The 27,817-nt window shown below is 36.7% G+C and overlaps 1 protein-coding gene across 1 annotated transcript in view; it reads right to left on the reverse strand.

The window, feature by feature from the left end:
• Positions 1 to 1,146: 1,146 nt before the first annotated feature.
• Positions 1,147 to 27,817, reverse strand: part of LOC145983999 (GDP-fucose transporter, Golgi-like) — a 54,145-nt gene continuing 27,474 nt past the window's right edge. Inside the window, exons 3-6 of the mRNA XM_083117277.1 lie at positions 21,370 to 21,508; positions 14,786 to 14,872; positions 9,000 to 9,292; positions 1,147 to 3,255 (exon numbers count right to left, since the gene is read on the reverse strand). Coding sequence (XP_082973403.1) covers positions 3,052 to 3,255; positions 9,000 to 9,292; positions 14,786 to 14,872; positions 21,370 to 21,508 — 723 coding nt within the window. The 3' untranslated portion in view covers positions 1,147 to 3,051. The remainder of the gene's footprint in view (positions 3,256 to 8,999; positions 9,293 to 14,785; positions 14,873 to 21,369; positions 21,509 to 27,817) is intronic.

A 27,817-nucleotide genomic window follows, 5' to 3' on the forward strand; every position in this document is an offset into this window, starting at 1 on the left:
GAATGAAACAGGTGGTGATCTGTTGGTGCAAGGTCCGGTGAATATGGTGGATGGCACAGTGTCTCCCAGCCAAGTTGCTGAAGGGTCTCCCGGGTCCTTTTTGCCACATGTGGCTTGGCATTATCGTGCAGGAACAGCACACCCTTGCGATTCACCAATGCCGGTTCCTTCTGCTGCAATGCACGGTGCACCCTTTGCAACTGCTGAGAGTAGAGGTCAGCAGTGATGGTCTGACCAGGTGGAAGGAGGTGGAAGGAGCTCGAATGCACCACTTGCAGACAATTCCACCATACAGAGAGCATAACCTTTCGTGGATGCAGAGGTGGTCTTGAGGTGTGAGGAACAGGGTCACGTGGTGACAACCAATGTCTGGTATGCTTGGGAGTGTCATAGAGGACACACTTTTCGTCACCAGTGACCAAGCGATCAAATATGGGTGTGTTCAGGTGCCGAGTGAGCAAGGACAAACAGGCTGTCACTCGTTGTTCCTTGTTGGCTGCCGACAATGTGTGGGGTACCCACTTGCTTAACTTGTATGACTTCCCTATCCCATGCAGGCGCAGTCTGACTATTTCAACGGAAACATGGAACCTTTCTGCAAGTTCATCACACTTTAGACCACTGTCCTCCTCGATGGCTGCTTTCAGGGCCTCGTCATCCAACACATGTGGTTGTCCGCTGCGAGGTTCATCCGAAAGGCTCATATCTCTTCGAACGGAATTTCTGGAACCAATGCCTGGCAGTGTGTTCGTTCACAGCATTCTCCCCAAATGCCTGGCAAATGCGGCGACTTGATGCGGCAGCTGACAGGCCCACTTTAAAGTCATACAACAAACACACACGAACAAGCTGCTTCGATACCTCCATTTCTCTTCGACACTGGACGCGCTATGGCTGCTGTGTGTGCGCAACGTGCCTGTATTACTGACAGTCGATGGTCAGACTAACTCCTGATCGCTTGGCAGGCACGTGCGTCATTTTGTTTCCTCTCTGTGAGCGCATGATTAATGGGACGTCAAAAATGGCAAGAACTTTTTTGGTTACCTTGTATTTTGCAATAATCTAGCATTTAATTCATTGTAGTATTGTTTTGTCCTTTGGGAAATTTAAAACTCTATTAATTAAGTAACAATTCTATTTCCTTTCAGTTTTCTTTTTATTCTTACAGAATTCCACAGGTATACTTTCTCATTCAAATGCAATATATTACAATAACAATATAATGATATGTAATGCCATGAATTAGCATTTAATGCTTTATAATTTATGCACTACACACTGAACACTTCAGTGCTCATTGTGAGTGAGTACTTCAAAAGCTCATTTGATGTAAAAACAAGAAAGCTCTACTTTCCATTATGTCAAATTTTTGGTAAAAAGCAGGAACTTTACAAAGAAAATTTGTTTTACATAATCTGAGATAAGTTATATAAATATTTAAAATATTGTGCTAAAAATTATGTATATGTATTGGTCAAATAAAAAAGAAAGAAATAGTGATTAACCTGCAAAAATATTTTCTCTACATTGCACAAAGAGCGATATTTTGCATATCTATGGAGCCAATTTTATACAAAGTACAGGAATATGTACATTTCAAAACAATAGTGTATTTGTGTAATAAAATTAAAATATGTATACCACATAAAATTGCATTTACTAATAAATTTGGCATAGCACATGGCTACCAGTCACTACAGAATAACCTTATGCTAAAATTAGGCTCTGTCATTGTAAACCAAGTTTTAAAGGAAACTGGTTTAAATTTATAAATACTGATTTAAATTCTGGTATGTCAGTTTTAGTCAATATTTCTAAATTGAGTATTGGCTTTCTCACACATGTGTAATTTGATGACTAGTGCACTTTTTTTTTTGGATCTTATCCATTGTAAAATATTATGCCTGAATACCATAAGAATAAGTACTAACAAGAGCAGAATTTCTTTCAGATTTTCAAGCAGGTGATATTTGGAAACAACTCTAAGAGAGAACTAATGTACAGTCTTCCCAAAATTCACCTGACTGAAAATCTGTGAGAATGTCACTCAGAAAACTTTTAAAACAAGTTTGATTAGGACTGATTTTTTTTTTTGCGGGGAAAATAAGCTCTTTCTGTGGCTTTTGTGTTGGACTATTTTCACAATAAATGTACATTGGTAGGTAACATTTTTCTTGTTCCATAGCTTTCATTTACCTCCCTAGTGTATACGAACATTCATTTCTAAATCTAAAATACAACTTCCAATGCAGAATTCATAGCTAAACATAAGGACTAGTTGCAAAAAAGCAGACTTTTTTGAATGGACGGTATTTTCCAAGTGTTATCTTCAACATTCATATAATTAGAGTAGTTTTGTAAGTAGAATCTAACAGTATAATATAATTTTCAACATTTGAATTTGATATACAAACATGCAAACAAAGCCTAAAAAAATAAATAAAATATTGCTACATCTTTTGACAGGCTTATCGAATGTACACTCAATACTATTCTTTTCTTGAACTATATTTAAAACTGAAAATCTTTACATTTGTGATCAGCAAAAATGTTTGAAAATTGGCTTGGAAGTGTATTATGCATAATTTGACTTAATGGGTATTAAACCTAATCATGGATCGTCATGTATTTTCACTGCAGAGTGCAGTGGTGCAGTGGTTTACAAAAAGGAAACTATATTTCCTGTGTTGCTTTCAAAATGCAGAAATTTAGAATAATTCCTAATTACTGTCACGAAATTCTTTAAAAATAACAATTTCTTTATTATTACATAGATGACTAAGAAAATTTACTAAGAAAATTTTAAGTCAAAATTTTGATTAGACTGGACTGAATGCACTGACTGAATACCTCTGCAATGTTATGTATTTATATTCACATGCACACAAATGTCAGAAACCTGTAAAATTCTGCATCAGTATAAAATTCTGTAGTATCTGCTTAGCCCTAAGTACAATACATAACATCAGTTAAAAATTTCATGAACAACTGAAAATTTTACACATTAAAAAAAGATAAATGACAGTAACAAACACATAAATAATTTTTCATTTAAATCTCAGCCTTTATTTGTTTATATGCTACTTTCATTTCTAGTTGTTTCACACGCGTATATGCAACACTTCCTCCTAACACCAACCAATTTGACAGCCACCAAAGCCAAGATTTGTGCTCACTGTAGATAAAGGTTGCTAATACTGTTTGTGCACATGCTTTGGCTGTACCAGAAATATTATGCGTCAATGGCGAAGTTACCTGAAAGCAAATAAGCAAAATTGAAAATTTTCAGAGTATTAGGGAAAATGTTCACTTCAACAGATGAAATGAAAAATGTAGTAACACATTTCAATTGATTTTTAGGTTTTATTTACTAACTTTATGGCAAAAAAAAGTAACAAAGAAATAAAAATGTGGACTAAAGTCAACTTATTTCTCAAATAAAACAGCAGATGGGGATCTACTTTTCCACATTGAAAATTAAGTCTTAAAAGTTATGTTGCACATTGATTATAAGCCTTAAATACTCGTCAAATAAGAAAACACAGAACCCAGAGTTGTAGTTGACATCAACCAATAACATCTTTCTCCTGATACTCTTACCATTCTTACTGGTACTGATACAGATTCCTCAAACACTGTTACAATTTATAGTAGTTCAGAGTTTTTCACTGGAACCATGCCATATCAATCTACTTCAGTTTTATTTTTAAATATTTCTAAGTTCATACATGATAATATACAGAATTTTAAAATAGCTGGGTACATCCTTCAGAATAATCATGTTCACGGTAATTTTTGTTCTTTAACCATAAAATTTGGTAAAATTCACAAAACATTACAATCATGTATTATGCCAAATATGCATTATTTTATGTATTCATATGTATGAAAAGTATGATTAGGATACTTAATTACAAACAAAATTTTAGTTCAACAATCTACATTTTTGGTGTTATTCAATTTGTGGAACATCAAGATCCATTTACATTAACAAATCCGGTCCTGTCCCCTTCCTCTGTTTGCTCGTTCTCACATAAATTAACCTTACATATACAGTTGACAATGGTTATTAAAAGTTGTTTTTTTCAATTTTGAAAATTTGTTGGCTGCAGACTGTACTAACTACAAGAAACTTTTCATGCAACACTGTAGTGAGTGTCTCACAATTTTTTTTATTTTTTGTAATAAATCACATAAGCCATGATGCTGCATCAAAGGCAAATTCGAATATCATTTAATGTACCTAATGTTTTAGCCTTATTTATTTTACATCGCACTCGATTTCGCGAAAGAATACGGCCTCAAACTTCCTCAGCAGGTCTGTAGCAAGCACCAGCTTCAATGCTTGCGGCCACTCTGTGGGAAAATAACGCACCCAAAGGAGTCACATGGCGAAGCATGAAATTCGGGTGGAAACTGTCCACAATGCTTCTAGAAAAAGCTCTGCTTTCTGAGCTTGCGTGATTCCCAAAAATAGCTGAGCTCAACCGAAAGCAGAAGGATACATCTGTGGATACATAGTAACGAATATTTGTCTTCATGAACACGAAAACAACATTGCGAATATAATAATAATTCTTAGTCATAAAATAACTAAAAGAAGTTATTATCACTGTTCTAAATTCCATATATATCATATTATATTACAAATTATTTTAGATTTCGCAAAATGTAAAATGCGTAAAAAATTGGCAAGTTGGGGCGAGATGGCAAAGGTCGAGCGTTTGTGTTTCCAGGAAGTGGAATGTGCACCCCCATGAAGAGATTCCCCAGGGAGGGAGAGAAGATTTGATGGACCTTGGACCTGCATCCAGCATGGTTCAGCTCAAAGTATGTCAGAAGTGTTGACCGCTACCAGTGTTTGCAACTGCCAAATTATTTACACAGTAATTCAAGTTAGCTGTTTCTCAAATTTTACAACTACATTCAATAAATTGATGGATTTTGAATAGAACTTGGGGTGAAAATAAAGCTATCTGAAAAAGAACTATCTACTGATATTTGTACACAGCACAGAAGAAAATCGTCTACATTGTGAACAGAAGAACATGTTTTAAATTTTATTGTTGTTGTTGAGTTCACGTTTTAAGTCCACTTTATGCACAATAAGCTAATCGGGACTGGACCTACAGTTTAAAGTGGGTACTAATAAATAAATAAGAAATTCCGTACACCTTTAGTCGTATGCGGCAAGTTCGCATATGTAAGATGTTTATTACCATACGAATAACGTTACCTGGAATTTTGAAAATAAATGTGACGTTTGCGGACCACATGGTTTATTTTTAGTGCAGTCACTTTATTGATATTTTGTCAAATCCAGCGAATGGGCCAATGAGACTATAAACCTTGAATAGCCCCCCCCCCTTTTCTTTCGGCATGCCATTGTACTACATATTTTGTTGCACTGAAACATCGCTTGTCTCCTTCGTAAGACTACGCTTCACTACTGTGCTGCATATTTATTGCAGGTTATTCAGTCATAAATTACACTTTTAAAAGTACATACAAAATCCTGTCTCAAGCTGTCCATACACGATCAAATGAAACACAAACAACACATTGAATTCCATGCTTAAAAGAAGTGACGTCAGAGCACATGTCATGTTTCTTCTCGAATTCATGGTTAACATCCAAGAATATCTAATTAGAAATGCTTCTAAATAAAACCTTTCACAACAGATTGTCGACCAATCATAGCACATGCTATTGAAATTGATTATATATATATATATATATATATATATAAAAAAAAAAATCAAGGTACAGAATGAATTTCGAAATTTTGTGTTAAGTCCACTTTATGCACAGACAGGCTAATCTGAACTGAAGTTGGATCCGAACCAGCAGGTATCGAACCTGGGACCCCTTACTTACGTGAAATTTAGAAGATTTCGCACATCCGCGTTGCACAATTTAATGGTTCAATCCTATTAATTTCGAAGATCCACTGTCTTCATTCACAAAAGGGTACTGGGACCCCTTGATTACACGGCGACAATGGAATGCTACTCTCAAAGAACACCCATGCCCAGACCAGGGGATTCAAACCTGGGGCCCTTGGCATTGTTGCATGCTGTGCTAACCACTCTGACACAGAGATGGGCTGATCACAGTGTGCATTTCTTTGAGATTGGAGTCAGTTAAAGGTATCCTGATGTAAACATTGGTGTTGGTTGTTATTAACTTTATATGGACAACATACAAATCTTGCAAGCAAAGCATATTATTGAAAGAATATACATCTACACCTCTTAACTCATAAAAGTGTGAGATCAAATACTTAATTATGTAGAAAATATTTCAGTGAATGCATGACACACAAAGTTACACTATCATGCAGAGGCGTGGCATGCATGTAGCCGCTGTTACCGCAGGTAACACCAAAATATAAAGAATTGAAGAACCCGTCTTAAAATATTATTACGTACATAAACTGGTAATATTGTCGTAAAGTAAACATTGCAGACTGACATTTTTTCTGACACCGGCAAAAGCGAAGAGGAGGACTGATCCGGTACCCTCCACAGGCAACATGAGGAAAGGGCCCTGAGCCACCGCAAGGAAGACTTCGCGTAGCGGCAAAGACTGTTATGGTGGGAGGAGGAGGCAGGTTATTGCCATGCCTGTTTAGCCGGCGCAGTTGCCAGTGATCCTTACCAGATACAGATCAGTGTTGCCATATTCAATTGACAGAAAAGAGCTAAGTCGTCTAATCGGGTCTATCTTACTCTGAAGGTGTCCAGTCACACTGGGGAACGATGGCACAGTGGTAGCGTCGCCGCCTTATAATCAAGGGATCCCAGGTTTGATACCCGGTGGAGGCACAAGTGGTTCAGATCCAAATTTAAACTGTCCCGATTAGCATTACTGTGCATGAAGTGGACTTAAATTGCCAAATCAAAATTTTAAAAAATCAAATCACACTGGGGGAAAAGCAAACTACCAAGTGATATTTTGTATTTACTCTAAATATCAGCGATTACGAAAGTCCTCTTTGTCCTTCTTCGACATCATGGGCGAGAAGGAGCGGAGAGGGATGGGTATGATCAAGGTGTCTGCTGTCCTTCTAAAAATGTCAACCTAAAATTCTATATTTCACACATATAATATAATTTCGGTTACAGGAATTTGTGATAATTGTTGAAAGGGCCGATTGAGATTGACATACGTTGTCGCACAAATGCAATAATTTCGGATTGAAGCAATGGTTTTGAGGTGGTAGAACTGTTTTTGGGTGAAAACATTACTTACAAGCATAATTTCCCGATTGTTATCTTAGCACACTCTGAAGTGTCAGGTGTCGCAGGTTCGAATCCTCAGCAAGAAATGGTTATTTGAATGTTCATTGTTATTATTATTTTCCTTACATAATTATAAAAATTAATAATTACATACACAAAGAAATAATAATTTTATTTCAATAATTCACCATGCATCCTCATCGTCACGATTATCCTATAAAGTGAAAGCCTTAAAGGTAGCAAAGGACATAAAATATACGAAATAGTAGTGGTGTCAGAAATGAGATTTCAGTGGATTTAGCGAAACATGGGAGTGGGAGTAGTTAGGAAACAGATGAAGACTACATCTACTCTACATTCGTCTTATTTGAAACGAAAAGTTTCACGATTTGGGCAAATCTGGTTTCAAAAGAACTAAGATGGCAACAGTAGTAGAACTGGACTTCTTGCAGGTTCCGAAGGAAATATTGGGGAAGCGCCGATGCTGAGAGGGGGGGGGCAGGAGGGTGCTTCACGTGTTACAAAAGTAAACAACGGTTTGTGGGAGGGACTGTGCAGTGCAAGTTTTGTGAGTGGTGTCTTTCGTCTTTATGTTGTTTTCGGGCATTGTCAATTAATTAATGGAGCTTGCTCCGAGTTCTGAGGTGGCAGGTTCATCCTATCTGAACAGTGTGCGTAATCATGCGAGAGAAGATATTTTGAAGCAATCTTTCGGTTCGTTCTTTTGCAGAAAAAAGCAAAATTGTGGCGAAAGGGAGGCCAAAGCCTATTTTGAATGATTTAAAAACCAAGTCATCTGCTGGATATGACCGACATTTCAATATTTTGTGGTATAATGACTATCCGTGGTTATGTGGATGTGCGCAGTTGTCAAAACTCTTTTGTTGGCCATGTACTCTATTTTCGGGTGAAAAAAAAGTGTGGAATTCAGGTGTGGATAACATGGACCATGACCATGAAGCACCCAAAAATTCAAATTCAAATTAAAAACTTCACTTTATGACAGCATCATAGAACTTTTTTGATTTGATTTGATTGATTTTGCTTCCCTCGTGCCACTTTTGGCTAATTTGCCAAGATGGGGATAAATGATGATATGATGAAATTGATAAATAGACATCACAAACGTCCATGCCCAAGCCAGGATTCGAACCCGGGACCCCAGCATCATATAACTATTTTCAAAGAAGAGTCATTGGATTGATCTGCTCTATAATTAGCCTTCGAGGTTTCTGTAAGTATCAAATTACGTATTATTGTGTAAACAACCAATGTTTGCGATTTCACTTCAGTCCTTATGTCAACATTTTTTTTCCTGATTAATAACTTTAACTACTTGGAAGACATTGGGGGGGGGGGGGCATGAGGTGGGGAGGTGCCCAAGTCTCCCTTAAATGTCCTACTGATAACCAGTAACACTTTTAAATCCCACGCCACGCTACTGCTTTCCTGATTCAAATTTCAGTTCTCAAGCTTGGTCCATCATGCTCGAAAAGCATGTACGAAACTTGGCCTCCCTTGAACCTAAGAAGAAAAGTCACACTATTTGCTAAAATTATACACTTTATGCACTGTTCAAGAGTTTCTCTTGTGTTATTGACAATGTAAAATCTGGAGAAGATTTGAGAACCAATGCCACTTTCATATAGATGGACTCAAAGAACTTGAAATCTTTGCCAAAAATTACTTATTCTGCTTTATTCTGTGTTTATGAAAATTACGGCAAGATTTGATAAAAGTAAAATCCATTCTTACCTGAATCTGTAATGCTGTCGCATATCCAATTGCCAATCCACAAAGCCCACCAATGGTCATTAAACTCCAAAATGTGAGGGTGAATAAACCATCGTAATTTATGATTGCAGATACTTCTTTGTTTATAAGTATCAGAGGCAGGAAAAGTACTGAAGAATAGACATTGAGAAAATAGGACAGGAGCCATATTTGATTATTAACAGTTGGTAGCACTCGTTTCGTAAAGATGGAATAAAGTGACAAGCACAGAGACCCCAAGACACCAAAAATAACTCCTATGACAGACAGGGAACCTGCAAAGATAACACATTGAGAGCCATGATTAGTACATTTATTTAATTAATCAATATTTAAAAATTCTTCCAGTAAAGGTACTTAAAGAAAACTACACCTACTTCTTAGTCCAACACTTTTTAAACAGATTCCTCTTTTACATCATATCACTGGACCAATCCTTTGTCAGTGTCTAGACCAAGTGATTACTGAACTGTGACCACCTCAATGCAAAGTCACTGTGACCCATAATCCATGGAACTGTGGTGGGGTTGAGGTGCACACAAACAGAGCATTGAGAAGGGGTGTGTGGATCAGTATGTAGTATAGGAGGTGGTATCAAAAAGTTTCGAGACTAGTTCTGTAATAGACTGGGACAATTTTCGAAAATTCTGACTGTAGGAAGCATTTTTGATGAAAAGCAAGCAAACAACATTTTCTGAATGTATTTGATGTGCTGATTACGAATATTTTGTTTGCCACTCTCGATTTTGGTGTTATATGCATCAAATCGCTAGAAAACAAAATGGCGGCCATACGAAATGAGTTCCTATTAACTTTTGAAGGAGCAGAAACAAAATAGTGATCTTGGTGTCAAACATTATGTTTTTGGGTATGCTGAATCCAAATATTATGTTTTCTAATCTGAAATTTTAAGCTACGTGCTCCAAATCGCTAAAAAGCAAAATGGCTGCCATACGAAATGAGTTCCTATTAACGTTTGAAGGAGCAGAAACAAAATAGTGATCTTGGTGTCAAACATTATGTTTTTGTTTATGCTGAATACAAATATTATGTTTTCTAATCTGAAATTTTAAGCTATGTGCTCCAAATCGCTAAAAAAAAATGGCGGCCATACGAAATGAGTTCCTATTAACGTTTGAAGGAGCAGAAAGAAAATAGTGATCTTGGTGTCAAACATTATGTTTTTGGGTATGCTGAATCCAAATATTATGTTTTCTAATCTAAAATTTTAAGCTGTTTGTTCCAAATTGGTAAAAAAACAAAATTGCGGCTACGTGCATCCATGCAATGTTTCGTATCCATACTTTTGAAGTAGGAATAAAACAGTGATTCTTGTTTAACAATAGGTTTTTAATACAGAAAAAAGTATAGAACATTGCTAAAGTAAAGATGCAAAATAATAATATTATTCAAAGCATAAGACCATATTGAAATATTAACAGTACCAGTGTATGATAAATCCGCACGTTATCCTTATTCAACCTTATTTTTCCTACAAAAATAGTAGTATAACATTTTTCTAGTCACGGATATTCATGCACTCCTTAGTGCCAGTATCTGCACATTTGCAAGCTGCAGTACATGCAAGCTGGCCTTTCCTGCAGGAACATATAGCAGATATACAACCACCCAAACATCCACAGGTGACAATGTCGTAGCAGGATTGTGGAATTGGTGGCAGCGATTGAAGTTTTGGAACGAGCTGTCCATCAACCATTTTCCATCCCAATACAGTAGGTGGTGGTAACACAGGTTTTGGTATGACCGACTGCCTTCACACCATGGCTTGATAGTGGACCCGTTGTACATGCTCCCGTAGAGCATCGGTAGTGGGGGGGGGGCAGTGCTTGTGGTGTTTTTCCTTTGCTGAACAGCTTTACTCTGGCTTCATCACAGCTGCTTGCATCCGGTACACCATACAACTTGCATATGAACTTCTCTGCCTTGTGTGCTGTTTCTTGTTTCAATTCTTCAACACCAAGATTTAGTAGATCATTATTATTATTAGTGTTAAATATTTTCCATGCTGTCTTCTTACTGATCCCAGCAATGTAGGATACTGTGTTGCATCCTGTTATGGCGTGGAATGGGATGAGAGTTTCGAAGACAGGATCCGTAAATGAAAGCTTCTGCCTGACTTCATGTACTGGAATGTATTTTTTTTTTTTTTTTATGTTCCTGCTCGCAACCACAATTTCGTACATCTAATCTTGTGAAATAACGCTACCAATTGCACTAATACATCTGCATCACGTGCTGAGACAACAATGTTATCAGCACCAGAATGAAGACAGTGAAGTACAATGCGCGTGTCCTCCTCTTCGTGGTTTGCCTGCAATCCTTCAATAGACAAATCACGATTGTTTGTTCGTATGTCATCCTCCTTGTGAAATCCACCAGAAACAACAAATATTTTGTCTTCAGGAGCATTGTCGATCAAATGATTAGAGAGAAAACAGGCCAAATCTTTTATATTCTCTGAGTTAGCAAGAAAGTCACTGAATTTGTTGGGGATTGGGACGGATCCATTTTCTATTACTCTCCTTACTAAATGACCATGTTTCAAGCGCCTATCCCTTGTTCCAGCCTTGATTGAAGTTGCATTATACCGATCAAAGGTGTCATCATGATGTGACATTAAAGCTTCTTCTCATAGAAAGAACAAGGTTAAGAAATACATCTGCCAGTTGACCAAAGTTTAAAAACTCCTGCAGGCTTTCCAAGTGCAACAACTAATGCTTGACCATCTATTATAAGGCATGACACAGACGGAATTGATATATCAGGTGGACAAATTACATCCTTGGTCATCACATACTAGAATGGCTTTGTTTCCTGTTCTCAGACTTCCGTTTGTGTTGACAAGGGAGATTGGATTTGGCATTAGTTCATGACACAAAATGCGATTTAGATCCACATTACGACTTGCCTCATATGCAGTTACGAGGCAGGCGCTGGAGAATATTCCTGTCAGTTTTCAAAATGGTTTCCTTGTAACTTACTACCAATTTAACATCATAGAGGGACTTAAAAGTCTTTGCATTTGACTTATGTAGAGGATCACTTAACTTGACTTGTGTGTGACTTTTACCAGGGGCCATCATCCTTTCCTTCACGAAGGTGCCTAGCTTTACCTGGCCCAGTGTTTCAGCTTTGAGGAGAGTATCTTGAATATCTGAAGTAGCTAAATCCTTTGTTTGTGGCAATGTTCTGGAGGAACTGATAAGAAACATCTTAAGATGATGGCTCAAAGGTGCAGGTCTTTTCAAATTTATACATATTACAGGTTTAGTCATTTTTGTGGTTCTTTTATTTAAAAAAGAGAAAAAAACTACAACAATTTTCAAAAATGACAGATTAGATAACATAATATTTCGATTCAGCATACCCAAAAACATAATGTTTGACACCAAGATCACTATTTTCTTTCTGCTCCTTCAAAAGTTATTAGGACCTAATTTCGTATGGCCGCCATTTTGTTTTTTAGCGATTTGGAGCACATAGCTTTAAATTTCAGATTAGAAAACATAATATTTAGATTCAGCAAGCCCAAAAACATAACGTTTGACACCAAGATCACTATTTTGTTTCTGCTCCTTCAAAAGTTATTAGGAACTCATTTCGTATTGCCGCCATTTTCTTTTTTAGCGATTAAAAGCACATAGCTTAAAATTTCAGATTAGAAAACATAATATTTGGATTCAGCATACCCAAAAACATAATGTTTGACACCAAGATCACTATTTTGTTTCTGCTCCATCAAAAGTTATTTGAAGCTCATTTCGTATGGCCGCCATTTTGTTTTTTAGCGATTTGGAGCACATAGCTTAAAATTTCAGATTAGAAAACATAATATTTGGATTCAGCATGACCAAAAACATAATGTTTGACACCAAGATCACTATTTCCTTTCTGCTCCTTCAAAAGTTATTAGGACCTCATTTCGTATGGCCGCCATTTTGGTTTTTTAGCGATTTGGAGCACATAGCTTAAATTTTCAGATTAGAAAACATAATATTTGTATTCAGCATACCCAAAAACATAATGTTTGACACCAAGATCACTATTTTGTTTCTGCTCCTTCAAAAGTTATTTGGAGCTCATTTCGTATGGCAGCCATTTTGTTTTTTAGTGATTTGAAGCACATAACATCAAAATCGAGAGTGGCAAACAAAATATTCGGAATCAGCACATCAATTACATTCAGAAAATGTTGTTTGTCCGCTTTTCCTCAAAAATGCTTTTCTGAGAATTTGCACCAGGTTATAACACGCCAACAGATGGCAGCGCAAGGCTGCATGCACAGGCACAGGGAGCACCAACCTTCATAAGTCAGTGTGCCAAGAGCCATCTTCCTGTGTACATCGTGAGCTGTGCAGCTGGTGCTCTTCTGACCACGTGCGTTACCACGTCTGAGATTTCATCATGGACAGCAAGTTAGAACAACGAGCGAAAGTGAAATTCTGTGTGAAACTGGGCAAATCCACCACAGACGCTTGAAATGATTCAGCAAGTGTACAGCGATGCTGCAATGAGTTCTGCGAGGTGTTTTGAGTGGCATGCGCACTTCAAGAGTGGAAGAACATCACTGGAAGACGACGAGAGATCAGGACGACCTTCAACGAGCACAACACCCGAAAATGTCGAAACCATTCGGCTACTTGTGCATGTGTAAAACAAAGAAAGCCTGACAATTTTTATTTTTAAAAATTTCAATTTACTATTAAATGAGAGGACAACCATTGACTTATTGTTAATAGCCTGGAAGACTGATGTGTGTGTGTGGGGGGGGGGGGGGGGCGGGGGTATCTCCTCTCATGTGCCTCCCTGACTGACATAAACTCTTCTTGCTTTCGGATTTCTATTATTTTTCCCATCACATATTCTGTGCTGACTTTGCGATTCTGTTTACCAAAGTGGATGAGGAAGGAGTTTATATATTCTTCAAGCTTTCTCCCTGGCTAGGAAAACACTTTTTCCAAAAGAAAAAATAAGTCTTTTTGGCATCATTTTCAAGAATTACAACAGCAGCTTTTCCACCTTGCTTATTCTGATTGCATTTTTTATTTTTGTTATTTAGTGTTGCTTTTCTTCCATTTTCTGCTACTCGCGACGATGAAGGGAGACTAAAAATGAGCACCCATGTTCAAGCCAGATTTGAACCTGTGGCCCTCGCATTCTAATGCATTGTGATAACCACTTCATCACGAACGTCAAAAATGCATTCTTTTTTTCTTAAATATATTTTTCACAAATTTTTCATATTTACATTACTTTGATTGTAGACATGAAAAATCCAGTTAATTAATATTTACGCTGCAATCTTTCAGTTAGCCCTTTTCTTTGAGGCTGAGAGACACAAAATTCCCTGCATGTGGTAAAAATGTTTGATAGTAAGCAACACTGTCGGGTGGTGCTGCTTTCCGAACCTTTACTTCGGCTGTACTGCCAGACACGATCGCCTACAAAGGTGGACTTCAACTTAAACGAGTGTGCCAGTTTCTCTGAACAGAAGTGTACAATACAACTAAATCTGTTGATATGTATTCTAAGTTCACTGACAAAAAAGCAAGTATTTCTATTCAGTGCTCATTTCAAAGGATCTGTTAAATTTTTGGGATTATAAAAAATTTCAGGAGCAAAAAGAGAAAATTTCGAGGCCCTTACACCTCCCCCTCCCCCCCCCCCCCATACATACACGTATTACGGAGGTGGCTGCTACACCACTGACCTATGTTGAAGTAAACAATTTCAATTTTGCAAATTACCTGTAACATTCTCTTCATTTACACCTAACCAGAAACCACCAACAATGATTCCACAGCACACAATACTCTGGAATGATGTCTTCTGGCCTACAAGAAGAAAGCAAACAAATAAATAATGATTTGATGTGTCACTGAAAGTGAATCACTGTTCCTGTCAACATAATAAAAATCAAAGAAAACTACTTGTAAATGTGGTCTTCTGCTCAATTTCTCTGAGCATTATCAAGTGTTGAGAAACAAAATCTTATTGGTTGTTTCTTTAGACAAGCAAAAGAGCCATGATATAAATTACTGCAGAGATGTTATTGCACAATGTATAAAACAGATAACAGAACAAAAAAACAAGGAAGAAAAAAAATGAAATAACCATTTTTGTGTAAGTTGGTTAGTATTAAAACTTACAGTACAATGTTGCGATCATTAGCTGTGAAATTATTTTGCTTTATCTGATGCTTGTTTTGTGTGCAATTTGTGCTGACAGGTGGCTCAAGCGATGGAAAAACACACTGTAGTTCTGCCTTCATTTACAATTATGTTTGTCCAGCACAAAATTTATATAATCATTAGTGACTACACAATATAAGGGATAATTAATTTTCTTTTTCTAATAGTATACAATATGCAGACTATGATATTTTAATAATTAAAAACCCCTCTTCACTCAAAGTGTTAAAAGTGGAAGAAGATGTGGAAAAGTCAGATAATGTCAGAAGAAAATGGCTCTAATTATTAATTATTAATGGAGCCAATAATTAACAATTAAAAAAACCCTGGACTCAAAGTGTTAAAAAGGGAAGAACATATGGAAAAGCCAGATGATGTCAGAAGAAAATGGCTCCCACCAGAGGCATATACTCGGGGCTATCTAGGCTATCTGCGAAGCCCAGACTCAGTGAATAAAATACAGAAAAAATATCTATCAGAAAATGTGCATAAAATTATTCATTTCAATAAGAAGATGAACCTGATTTCTTAGAAGTTGGAAACATTGCCCGCTTTCTTTGAATTCGCGAGGCGGCTGGCCCAACGCCGGCAGGCAACTCCACGGGGAGGACGGGCAAGCTTGACAGGGCTCCGATCAATGTTGCAAACTAATTTTTCCCAGCATGTAATTTCCCCAGGATCAGGGAATTGTGGAGCCAAACTGTTACAGGAGAGAGAACAGGGTTGCATATGGCGGGGGAGAAAAATCTTCTGAACTTCCTCAACAGTCTGGGTCAATGTTGAAAACCAATTTTTCCCAGCATGTAATTTTCCCAGGAATGGGGACTTTTGAAGCCAAATGATTGCAGGCAAGGGGAAAGTTTGTCATGTGGCAGTTACAAGAACATCATTGAACGCTTGCAGAGGAGTTGAAAAAGAGGTCGTTGACCTTCAAACAACTAGAGATCCAGTGGGGAGTAGAAAATTATTGGCCGAGTGGGAATGGTTTATGAGTGCATCTAAAAATTAGCAAAATGACAAGGACCATCTAGTCTAGATTGCGTCGAGTGGTCTTGGTGCGTGGAATTTATTTAGAGGCAGCGTGTGAATACAGTAGTGAGTGGATTGTATTTTTGTGAATGATATGTGCTGTGTTGTGTAGTGAACTGAAATGAGGGACATAATTAACAAGCTGTCTATTTGGCTTACAAATGTCGATAAGCTCCAAATCGTTGTGGATTTTTCTTGTATGTCCACTTTATGAACAGATAAGCTAATGGGGATTGGACCTACAGTTATAGTGGTATCTCAACCACCATGCATTGAATCAAGGACCCCTTAGTTTCAAGGCAACGACATTACCACTGCGCCAACAAGGAGTACCCGAACTTAAAATCTTGAAAATAGGTTGGTTGAAATTTTATTTTTATTCTCGTATATAGGCCTACATAATATTTCACAATATGGGCCTCTTATTTATGCAAACAAGAATGAAATTCTTGAAATCCTTTCCTTACTGACAGTGTCCATTTCCATGTTTAATTTATGAGGTATATATTTTTAAGCACAGAGTATCATCACTTCAACCCGCCACCCCAAATGAGTTAAAAAAACAAAAACACCCCCAACAGCAAATTTCTGTCCATTCGAACACTATGATATGGTGCGATAGCCCGGGTTCTTAACCCAGTATACACCACTGGCTCCCACAGGTCAAAGAGCCAGTGGTATATACTGGGTATCTAACTGAAGAACTGTCGATTGATTGATTTGGTGTTTTAAGTCCACTTTATGCACAGTAAGGCTAATTGGGACTGGACCTACAGTTTAAAGTGGGATCCAAACCACTGTGTGCCTCCACCAGGTATCAAATCCAGGAAACCTTTGATTACAAGGCGATGACGTTACCACTGCACCATCGAGGAGGCACGAAGAACTGTCGAGATGCTTCAAGGGCAGTATTGATAGAAAATTATTCCAGTGTGTTCTAGAATTATAGGTGGCATGAGATGCCAAAAGCTTTAATAATATGTGCATGCACACACACATATGTGTGCACCCATAAAAATGTTATTATGCAAAAAAAAAATTGATGTTCATGCATTTTTCATGCAAATACTAATTACAAACATCAATGCACATTTTCATTTGTTGTATATGTTGAAGGAAGATATGTACAAAAGTATTTTTTGGTTTTGTTTCTTATTTTACTTCACTTTTCTGGCACTTTTGGCTAATTGCAAAGATGGGGATAAGTGATGATATGATGACATTGATGAATGGACACACACAAACATCCATGCCCAGGCCAGGATTCAAACCCGGAAACCCTGGCGTCGTAGCATGATGTGCTAACTACTCCGTCATGGGGGCTGGCTACAACAGTATTACTGATTGACAAAATCGCACCAAGTTGACACAGTGAAAAAGAATAAACGAGTAAGAAAAATAGTAAAAATTAGATCCTGGACAGATTAATTCATACTCAATCAGTAGCAGCCAATACAGGCATATCAATGTACTGGTTTACCAGCACAGATCCTGATAATTTTACCATATCTGATATTTCTACAAATAACCTGTAATTTAGTGTGCAATTCAGTCTTTTGTTACAATGAATGAATATAAAAGTAGTATTCATTGACTGTGGTAATGTAAAGTAAATGTACAAAATTTTTGTTGTTGTTGCAGTAATCTGGTCACATACATTCATTAGGGAGGCTACCGAATCATTCACTTACTTTCATGGAACATTTGCAAATTTACATTGGATCAGCAGAATATTGGTTATTGATATTGGTGAACCTTGTAGGCCACAAAGTTTATCCTGGCACAGTCCTCATCACTACGTGATCTGTTGTTGCCAAATGTATGTTTCATGCAGTGTGATTGATCATGCTGTTGCACAAGTTTTACCAAAGGGCAAGCAAATAAAATCAAGCCCTTTTTTTTTTTTGCCCTTTTGCCATCCAAAATATCTACTCCCTATGCATCATTTCCCTCCTGCTCCCCTCTGCTGTAGATATGGCAACCAAGGTTTCAAATTCTAAGAATGGCGAGCTTTGGTAGACAGAGAATAAAGCATGTGCTCTCTCCAGAGCTCCTCTTAGTGGGTGGAATCACTCACGTGATGAGTGCCAAGGTCTTCCAGCAGATGACAGACTAGCTACTAGCAGGAACTGTGTCAGGATACCTTCTTAGGCTCTGTCGGAAAGATACAAATTACACACTTGAAGTATGGTCTTGACGGAAATGACATCACCTAGTACAGTTCGAAAGCACCAAGTACAGAAGTATGCAAGTGCACAGCTTGCACCACAGATCATTGCACTAGTTGTTCATCTGTTTAAAATCACAGAGGTACAAAGCCAGCAACACAGGTTAAATATACATTATGGGCCAGCAAGTTGTTGGTTCAAGTTCTTCTAATGTGTGGAAATGTATATGTAAGAACATTTGAAAATGCTATGTGATTTCTATGGTGAAAAACAAAAGTGTTTAAAACGTCGGGAAAACAATGCATCCTAAGTTTTATCTACTGATCGTATTTGGCACTGCAGTGCAATTAATAAGATTTTCAATTCCAGTCAATGACTTCAAGACCGCACTGCAAGACCATACTCGGATGATGATCGCTTCAAGTACAGTCTTGCATCTTTCGGACACGGCCTTAGGTACATATCGGTACTTGATCAGTATCAGAAAAAAAATTATCAGCCCATCCCTTTTACAATATATAATCAAAATTAGACATAAATGTTATTTTGCAAATATCGCAATACTGGCAAGTGACTAGTTGTGAAATTTTATTAAAAAACTAAAAACATAAAATGCACTACTACAAAAAAGGAAGAAATAAACAACTGGAGCCTTCATTGACACATCTATGAGGAAGAATTCACAAAATGAATGTTAAGAAAATCTTATATTACCTCCAAGTACCATGCCTCCAATTCCTTGTGAGGCCGAGAGATTGGGAGAAGTGTGGCGGGTGGCTCTAGCGGAGATGCCAACATTTTCGACCAGTAACATCCCGCTTAAGTTTACCTTCGAAAGCATTTTGCTTCGCTCGGAATCATTTGGAGGTTTCGAATGTGCAACACTGTATCAAGATTACATTGCAGACTAAACCGTTAAAAGTCAATGGTTTTCGTGAGCATTGTTTGCAATATGAAAGCTCCGAGCTTGAGTTGCTCTTTCCTTCGCGACTACATGTGGCCTGGACAGAGCTGCGAAAGGAGTGAGGAACAGACCTTGAACCAAGAGCACGTTAATTTTGTAAGGTTTTTGGTTACTTGCTGTGCTACTTCTTTGTGTAATTGCAGTGTGTTTGTGTGTTGTGTGTAAGTGAGGTGACTGAAATGCCAGCTGCAAAGTTCATGTTAGAACAAAGAATTTTTATGTATGACACTTACGTGAAAACAGACTCATGTCAAGACGTGTGTAGGCAATTTGCACAGAAATTCCCTGGCGTTTCACCTCCAGGTAGAGAGACAGTTACACATCTTGTCCTTACATTACGAGAAACTGGATCATTAAATTTTAGAACCCCTAAGCAAAAATGACGGATTCTAACCGAAGAAAAACTCGATGAAATTGGTGCAGCGTTAGAACGTCCTCCAAACAAAACTCTACGCCGTGTTTCACAGGAGATGGGTGTGTCAAAATCATTAGCACATACAGCCACTAAGCTACTAAAATTAAAACCCCTCATAGTATCGACGAACTAAAAGACAATATAAGGGCAGAACTTGGAAGAATTACGGAAGAAGAACTTTTGTGTGTGAATCAAAATTTCATCAAACGATGCCAGGAATGTGTGAATGTAGGTGGACATCACTTTGAACAACTCTTATAACACAGGTTAGTGCTCGTTTTGCAATATTAATATAAATATCTGCATGCTAAAGATATGTCCATAAAAATAAGTGGGGTGTTAATGGTCGATTGATTGATTGATTGATTTAGTTTATTTTACTTCGCGTTTTGTGCCTCTTGGCTAATTTGCAAAGATGGGGATGAGTGATGAAATGATGAAATTGATGAATGGACATTCACAAACAAACAAGCCAGACCGGGATTCGAACCCGGGACCCTAGTGTTAATGGTCGAAAATGTCGGCATCTCAGCTAGCACCGCCTGCCACACTTCTTCCGATCTCTTGGCCTCGCAAGGAATTAGATGCAGTGAACTAAATTACAACAAAAAATAGACCCTACTTTTAAAAAGGTGAGTGATACCTATCCTTTTCTGGAATTTCAATTGTTTAACAAACTTCATAAAACCCATCCTTCCCTAACACTGTACTTGTTCATAACCAATTGTGATTTTCAAATTTTTTCAATGCTATAAAAAAAGTTTTCTCATTTAGTAGAATACTTTGATAAGCTTCTGTTTCATGTAGAAGCGTTATGTAACCTACAAATTCAAACATTGCACACATCTATCTTCTATTTATTTACTAAATGTGCAAAATGTAAAACTAGTGTTAGAGCATACTAGTGTTAGAACATATTTAGTTTACTTGTTTCCACCACACTCTTGCTTATTTTTTACTATTTGCTAAAAACCTTACTCTGCTTTTGCAATATACTCCTTTAATCTATACTATTACCTTTCATAATTAAACTTGATGATGTTCAGCATGTTTGACTACCATTACCTGGTTTTCTACACCAGAGTCAAGTAGCTAACAAATTAATGTTACTACTTGAATCAAATGCAAGAACTCTAGCCATTAGAAAACCCAGCACCCAACCTTTCCTAATTACTCTTTTGACTGTCAATCCTAGTACTAAAAAGTCTCTTTTGTTCCACAATTGAGCATCAGATGACATTTCTTCTGTACTTTCTGCATCTCCTATTAGCAAGAAGAAGAACACATGAAATCTTATTGCCAGGCTTCACATTGAGAGGACTGCTTTATGTTTTATATCTAACTTTAATTCTTGCCTCCAAACCATGTAAAAATGAAAGTCAGGAGTAATTACAAAACTACTTGCAATGCATGGTTGTAATGTGTAAAAATTATTCATTCCAAAACAAACTGAAATTAAGAATATAACACTCTTCTTTTAAGCAAGCGTAATCATGTAATTTAGCAATAAGATATTTATAATTTGATGTAAAAAAGCAAACAATATACAGATATGTATACATACCTAGTAACACATAAGTTAAAACAACATTGAACACAGTTGTCAATGAACGTCCTACAGTATAAAATGCAACTCCTACATGTTTGAGGCACAAGTTGTTAAATGTTATCATTCCAATGAAAAGGAAGGATAATGGAATGACCTAAAATGAAATTAATATATTATTATTATGTACATATATATTTACTTACAGTTTGAACTAAATGGTTCAGAAACACACAGAACTTATTAAAGACTGCATGAGAGCATTCTACAATATCGCAATTGAACATTTTGTCATATTTCACATTCAATATAGGCCAGTTAAACATGTCACTAGCACAAAAAGTTTCAAATGAAACTTCCACTTCGAGAACTCAATGTGCAAACACACCATGAAGGGGTAACTTTTATTATGATGACAGCAGTTAGGAAATAAAGTGGTTACATATATCATGTGCCAATGTGAAGAATAGATTCTGAGGATACATCATTACAGATGAGACGTTACAGAAGAAATGGTGTAAAATAATCAGGCATTTTTTTAAAAAAATACATAAGCATTCTACTACAAGAACTAGAGTTTATTGCATAGATTCTGTAAAAGATTATAATGCACTTCTTTGGTATTTGGGTAAATCTCATACATTAACATTTAATAAAATATATAAATTCTATTTAGTGACAGTCAAATGTGTTTAGTGAAGTGCCTCACTACCTTACCATCACCAGCTCTAGGAAGGTTGTTTAAATGGCCAACCCAATTCCACTCTTGATTGATTGATTGATTTAGTTTATTTTACTTCGCGTTTTGTGCCTCTTGGCTAATTTGCGAAGATGAGGATGAGTGATGAAAGGATGAAATTGATGAATGGACATTCACAAACAACCAAGCCCGACCAGGATTCGAACCCGGGACCCTTGGCCAATTCCACTCTTATCTAAATTTTAATTTCATATATGTACCGTGCTGTTTCTGCACACCCTTCAGACTAATGTGATATTAACTCATTTTAGCATGGTGTTCTACATTGAAGGCATGCTGGGCTAGCATTCATTAATCAAGTCCTGTTTTCTTGTTGTTGTTGTGTTGCATCGAAAAGAATACTGAATACTCCAGAATAGACCTGATCTTGTACATCCATGAGCAGAAAAAAACACCCACCCTTGAAAATTTCAAAATCAAAATCTGCATGATGTGACCACAAAGCAGGGCAGTATAGCAAACCTCACGTATGAAAAGTAGTATCGAAGTCTTAGTGATGTTATAACAGATATGTAATTGGTGTATTTACTAATTTTTGATTAATAATTACAGATAATTAAACAACTGTCCATTGATACATTTTACTACACATTATTTGCTTCTGCTTCATTTGTATAAATTGTTAGAAATATTTGAAGAATGAAGAAACTAGTATGAAAATATTAATCATAATATTTGTTCTTCCTTGAAAATATTGGGATGTGTTTAATGTGTTCAATAAAATTATAAAATTCTCCACATATTCAACAGATAATAATAAGGAAAATAATAATAATAACATTACGGAAAATGGCAAGATTGGTAATTAAACACACCTTCAATTCTTGCACTGATGAGGTAGACATTTATTGCTGAACTTTGTCTCAAGGGATTGCACCGAGAATATCATGTGGTTCATTCGCAGCTTCATACATAACTGTTTCTATATGCTGTCTTTGTAATAAAACTTAACCCTTCACAATTAATTTTCAATGCTAATGCACAGCTAAGTTGTGTAGTGAACATTTATCTGGAAACAAAGAAGGCTGCTAGCGATGTCTTTACTTAGCGTGCCTATTGAAATCAACTTCAAAATTCCAATACTGGTACACATGTGGAAATAACCTTGTTTGAAGATATTGTCTATAAATGTGAGAACTCCTAAATTGGCAGTATTAGCATATAAGTAAATGAAGTGAATTTTCACAAGCTGCAAGAATGTTGCAGCATTATACCATAAATATATGACACTGTTATAAGTAGTGATACAATTTGTGTCCTTGTCCCACTTGTTCCAAAAGAATGCAGGTAACACTACACAAGTTGGGGTATTAACCCCTTCCTTACCCTCCATATTCACCAGATCTCTCCCCAACTGATTATCACCTTTTTATCCACTTTGGATCACTTTCTTTCAGGTGTGCAGTTTCAGAACCACAGATATACATGCCATGCAATGGATGAGTTCTTCATTCCACAGTCATGCCACTTCTTTCTGCATGGGATTCACACTTCAGCACAATGTCGAGGGGGGGACTACTTTGAATAGGTCCATACTATTTTTCTCACTGTTACACAGGTGTCATCTCTCCGACATTTCATCTGCACAAACTCAATATTTGGCTATTAACAATTCCCATTGAGCCAAAGAAACCGAAGTCTGGTAACAGCACAAATAGTAAGTGCCTTGCAAAACAACTTTGGTTCCTATTTTTAGAGAAAGGCTGCAAATTGATTGATTTGGTTTATTTTACTTTGCTTTTCTGCCAATTTTGACTAATCGTGAAAATGAGGATGAGTGATGAAATTTATCAAGGGACACCACAAAGAACACTGATGCCCAGGCCAGTATTCAAACCCAAGATCCCTGGCATTGTAGCATGCTGTGCTAACCACTCCGCCACAGAGGTCAGCGGCTGCAAAGTAAAAGTATATTTAATCTTTCCTTACCTTGATGTATAAAAGCAAGATGTCAAGTTTGTAAGAGTTCCTTTTTGTACCCCTGTAGTTGCAGTTTTTCGCAATTACTTGAGATGTCATAAACAAACAATGTTAAGTGTTCAAGATTCATGGAAAATGTGGGTCATTAATATATATGAAACAAGTTCTTACTTCATGTGTGAATCTGGTTAGTTTTGATATATTAATTTTGGTAGCCACTGAAAATGTATATGTCCCGCACCATGGCTAAGCAGTCAAAGGTATCATGCTTGGTGCAGGTCTCCTGGGGAAAGTGTAACAACTTTTCTCTTGCGATTTTGACCTGTGTATGGAACCAGTGGCCACCCACAATCATGAAGAAATTGGGGAGCTATGAATGAGTATTGTAACTCGATCACGGAAACCTACAACAACTGGGGGTTCACCTCTGGTGAGTGAATGAGTAGGATCAGGTGGGAGTGGGGTTGGCAGTCAGTAGGTAGGTCAGGGCTGTTGTGCCATGGGTTATTTTTATGTTATTACTGAAAATGTATGCTACAAATCCACAGAGAAGAATGTACACTTCGCAACATCTTATTTGACCGCCCTGAAAAATTTCAAAGTCCGGAATTCGTAAATTTGGCAGCATAAAGCTTCAGAGCCAAATAAGAGTAGCCAACTTTGCAACATTTCGTCTTCCTGAATGAAAACGCTCGTGATTTTTCTTCTCATTCTTTCACATTCCATAAAGTAAAGATACCCTAAAGCAGTAATAAAATATATGAGTAGACAAAAAATGTTAAGTAGAAATACGAATGTTGAAAATATTTCAAGATTCTTCGTTCTGAATTTGAAAATAGGAAAATGTATGTGCATTGTGAAACACTGAACAGGTTCTCATCCACCTGGAAAGAATTGCGGTCACATTTGAATGCAAGAAGGCAAATTTATGATGATTTTATGCGAAATGTTTAGTAAAGATACCTTGCACAACACCAAACGATTCTGCAAAGTGTGTCTTTTCCTTGGTTCTTGCGAAAAATGATTCGAAACTCCGGCACAATGTTGCTTCAACTAAGATTAACGTGTTTTACTGAGCTATCTGTTAGCAATCTCCTGGAGTAGTTGGTTAGATGACAGCACTTTCGTTTTTTTACTGTTTTCTTCAAGATAGAAACATTGTAGGTTCAAATCCCACCCTTTGCTTATTATTTTTTCCTTTTTATTTACCGAGTACAAAGTGTTCTAATAACGTAATATAATATTATATGATATTACTGTAAATATTTATGCGATGCATGCTCAGTGGCGGCGATTGGGTTTCAAAACTGATGGGGCAAGTTGGGGGGGGGGGGCAAGGACAGTTCCTTTCCCTTGGTAGATAATGTTAAGCATAGTGCTGGGTCATCTGCCCCTCCACACTCCATAATCGTCGCCACTGTGCATGCCTCAAGTAATGCTTCTACTAATGTTTCTAATCTTTCCGTGATTGGCAGGATTTTAGGAAATACTTTTCCTTTCATTCAGCTGTTATAAGTTAACACATATTAAGAACTTACATGTCAACTTTCTGCATCCGGAAATGCTGGACATAAATCGCATAAATATCAACGGAAATATCCGAGAAACGTAGATAAGCATTCTCGTCCAAAGCCATTTACTTCCCTAAAAAGATTTTGCAAAGAAGTAGGTTTGAACCTATAACCTTCCATGCCATAAGCAAAGATCCCCCTACACCACATGGTTCACGTTATTTTATCCACTCGGTTTGGATCCCACTTTAAACTGTAGGTCCAGTCCTGATTAGCCTTACTATGCATAAAGTTGACTTAAAACACCAAATCAACCAATTCATCTCCTTTCAGAGTGGGCCTTCTATGATACTGTAGTCGGCCAGAATCCGAAAATACAGTTCTGCTTTGCGTATACCAGAGTGTAATTGCACTTAATATTGTGACTAATTTTACTTTAAAACTGCAGATTAAAGCAATAATAGTGTCCATAAAAAGAACCTCAAAGTAGAGCTTCACACAAAGTATTTTAATCCATTGCCAAACATTTCAGTTAAGAATAACATTATGCTTTTCCATTGACTGTATTTTCGATTCATGGTGAATTTGCTAAAAGGACCATGTTAAGAAATCTAAATATGTAAGTTTTACTAGTAAATGCATTTAAAATGCACGAAACAACAGGGGAGGAGAAAAATAAACCTCAAAAATAAGTAAAAATGCAACAAAAACTGTTAAAAATACTGACAAATAAACTAAAAGCCAAAAAAGGCCGAAAAATGCAAAAAAAATGTAAAATAGAAAGTGTTTTCCGGCTCTAACTGAAGGGAAACAGACATGATATCAGGTTTAGCATTGTTTTTAAGGGTGAGAAAAAAAAGTTGATTTTTCATCAACTTCCGGACCCTAATTAGTAATTATGACCATTGAAAAAGTTAAAGGTAGCTTACTTAAAATTTTCTTGCTGAGGGATCGTATCGTCCCATATCTCCACTTCATAATAAAGAAAAACACCAAGCTCATATTTCGAAAATGACTTGCAGTTTTCCACCACGAAAATATGTTTTTCATAGTTTGAAGTTCGTTAGTATTATCTTTCAAGGTTTCCATTGTTTTAATTTCACACATATTTTATATTTCATACGTTCCTCTCTCTTTTCATACAGTGTTTGGAAAAAATCTGAAGTTTCTTGTCAAACATGGTCTGGTTCAAATGACTCATTTTCGCTTTCCTGTTCCTACTTTAAACAAACAACAAAATACTTCATAACTAAACGATTGCTTGTTCAAAACACGGAATTTTTACACAATTTACAAAATATGACAAAACGCCAATAGACATGTTCATCATTTTCCCTTTCAGCATTTCTCGATTTTATCTGAATTCGTTTCCTCATGAAAATTGCCATGAGGAAATTATAGATATGACATTATGTGTGAATTGGTTTCTTCAAACTGGTAGCAAATTTTAACATGAGCTACCTGGACAAGAGGTAGCGTGCTTGATTCTTACGAGGGAGGTCGTAGGTTCGATTCTACACCTAGGCAGGGTTTTTTTTCAGGAGTATATCGTTGGGTGTAAAGTTTATCCACCGTGCTAAGAAGTTAACATTGGTCTCTGTATTTCACGAGAGGAAAGGAAATAGTAAGAGAAAGTTATTTCGATGATAGGAGGAAGTCACATGCCACGTGGAATGCGCAGAATCAAGTTACATAGAGCTAAGTCTGTAATGGTGGTTTCGAATATTGCAAAGTTAGTGCGGAAAGTTTGTTATATCTGATACTCGTACTTTCTGTTCAAAGACAAACATTTTAGATACAAAGCTGTGAGGAATTAACGATCATTATGAGGTTTTGAATTTTTTGTTTGTCACTCACTATATAAATACTTATTAGTAGTTTCTTATCGAATCGACCTTCGTCGCAATAACAATCTATTTATGTTAATTAGCGATTTACTATTAGTTTTAGATGCATGGTAAGATGGTGGTGAGGGGATTGACAACAGTCATTACAAAGGAACGGACATAAAATTACCAATCTTAGCAATTTGAACTCATTAAACGCTCTCCTTCGTTACAGTACTGCACTACATCACTACTTAACATAACTGTATATCTTTTTTTAGTATATTGAAATTAAATAATCAATATTTTAGGTGTCAGTGAAGAACAAACAATACATAACTTAAATAACATTACATTTTGCATCCTGAATACATATATGTGATTTGTGAATTAATCATGATGTGTGTGTTAACACAACATATGAACAATAACTAAAAAGAAAAGTTTTA

The sequence above is a fragment of the Lepisma saccharinum genome, chromosome 2 (genome assembly GCF_977018435.1).
Source record: "Lepisma saccharinum chromosome 2, izLepSacc3.1, whole genome shotgun sequence".
Taxonomy (NCBI): Eukaryota; Metazoa; Arthropoda; class Insecta; order Zygentoma; family Lepismatidae; genus Lepisma; species Lepisma saccharinum.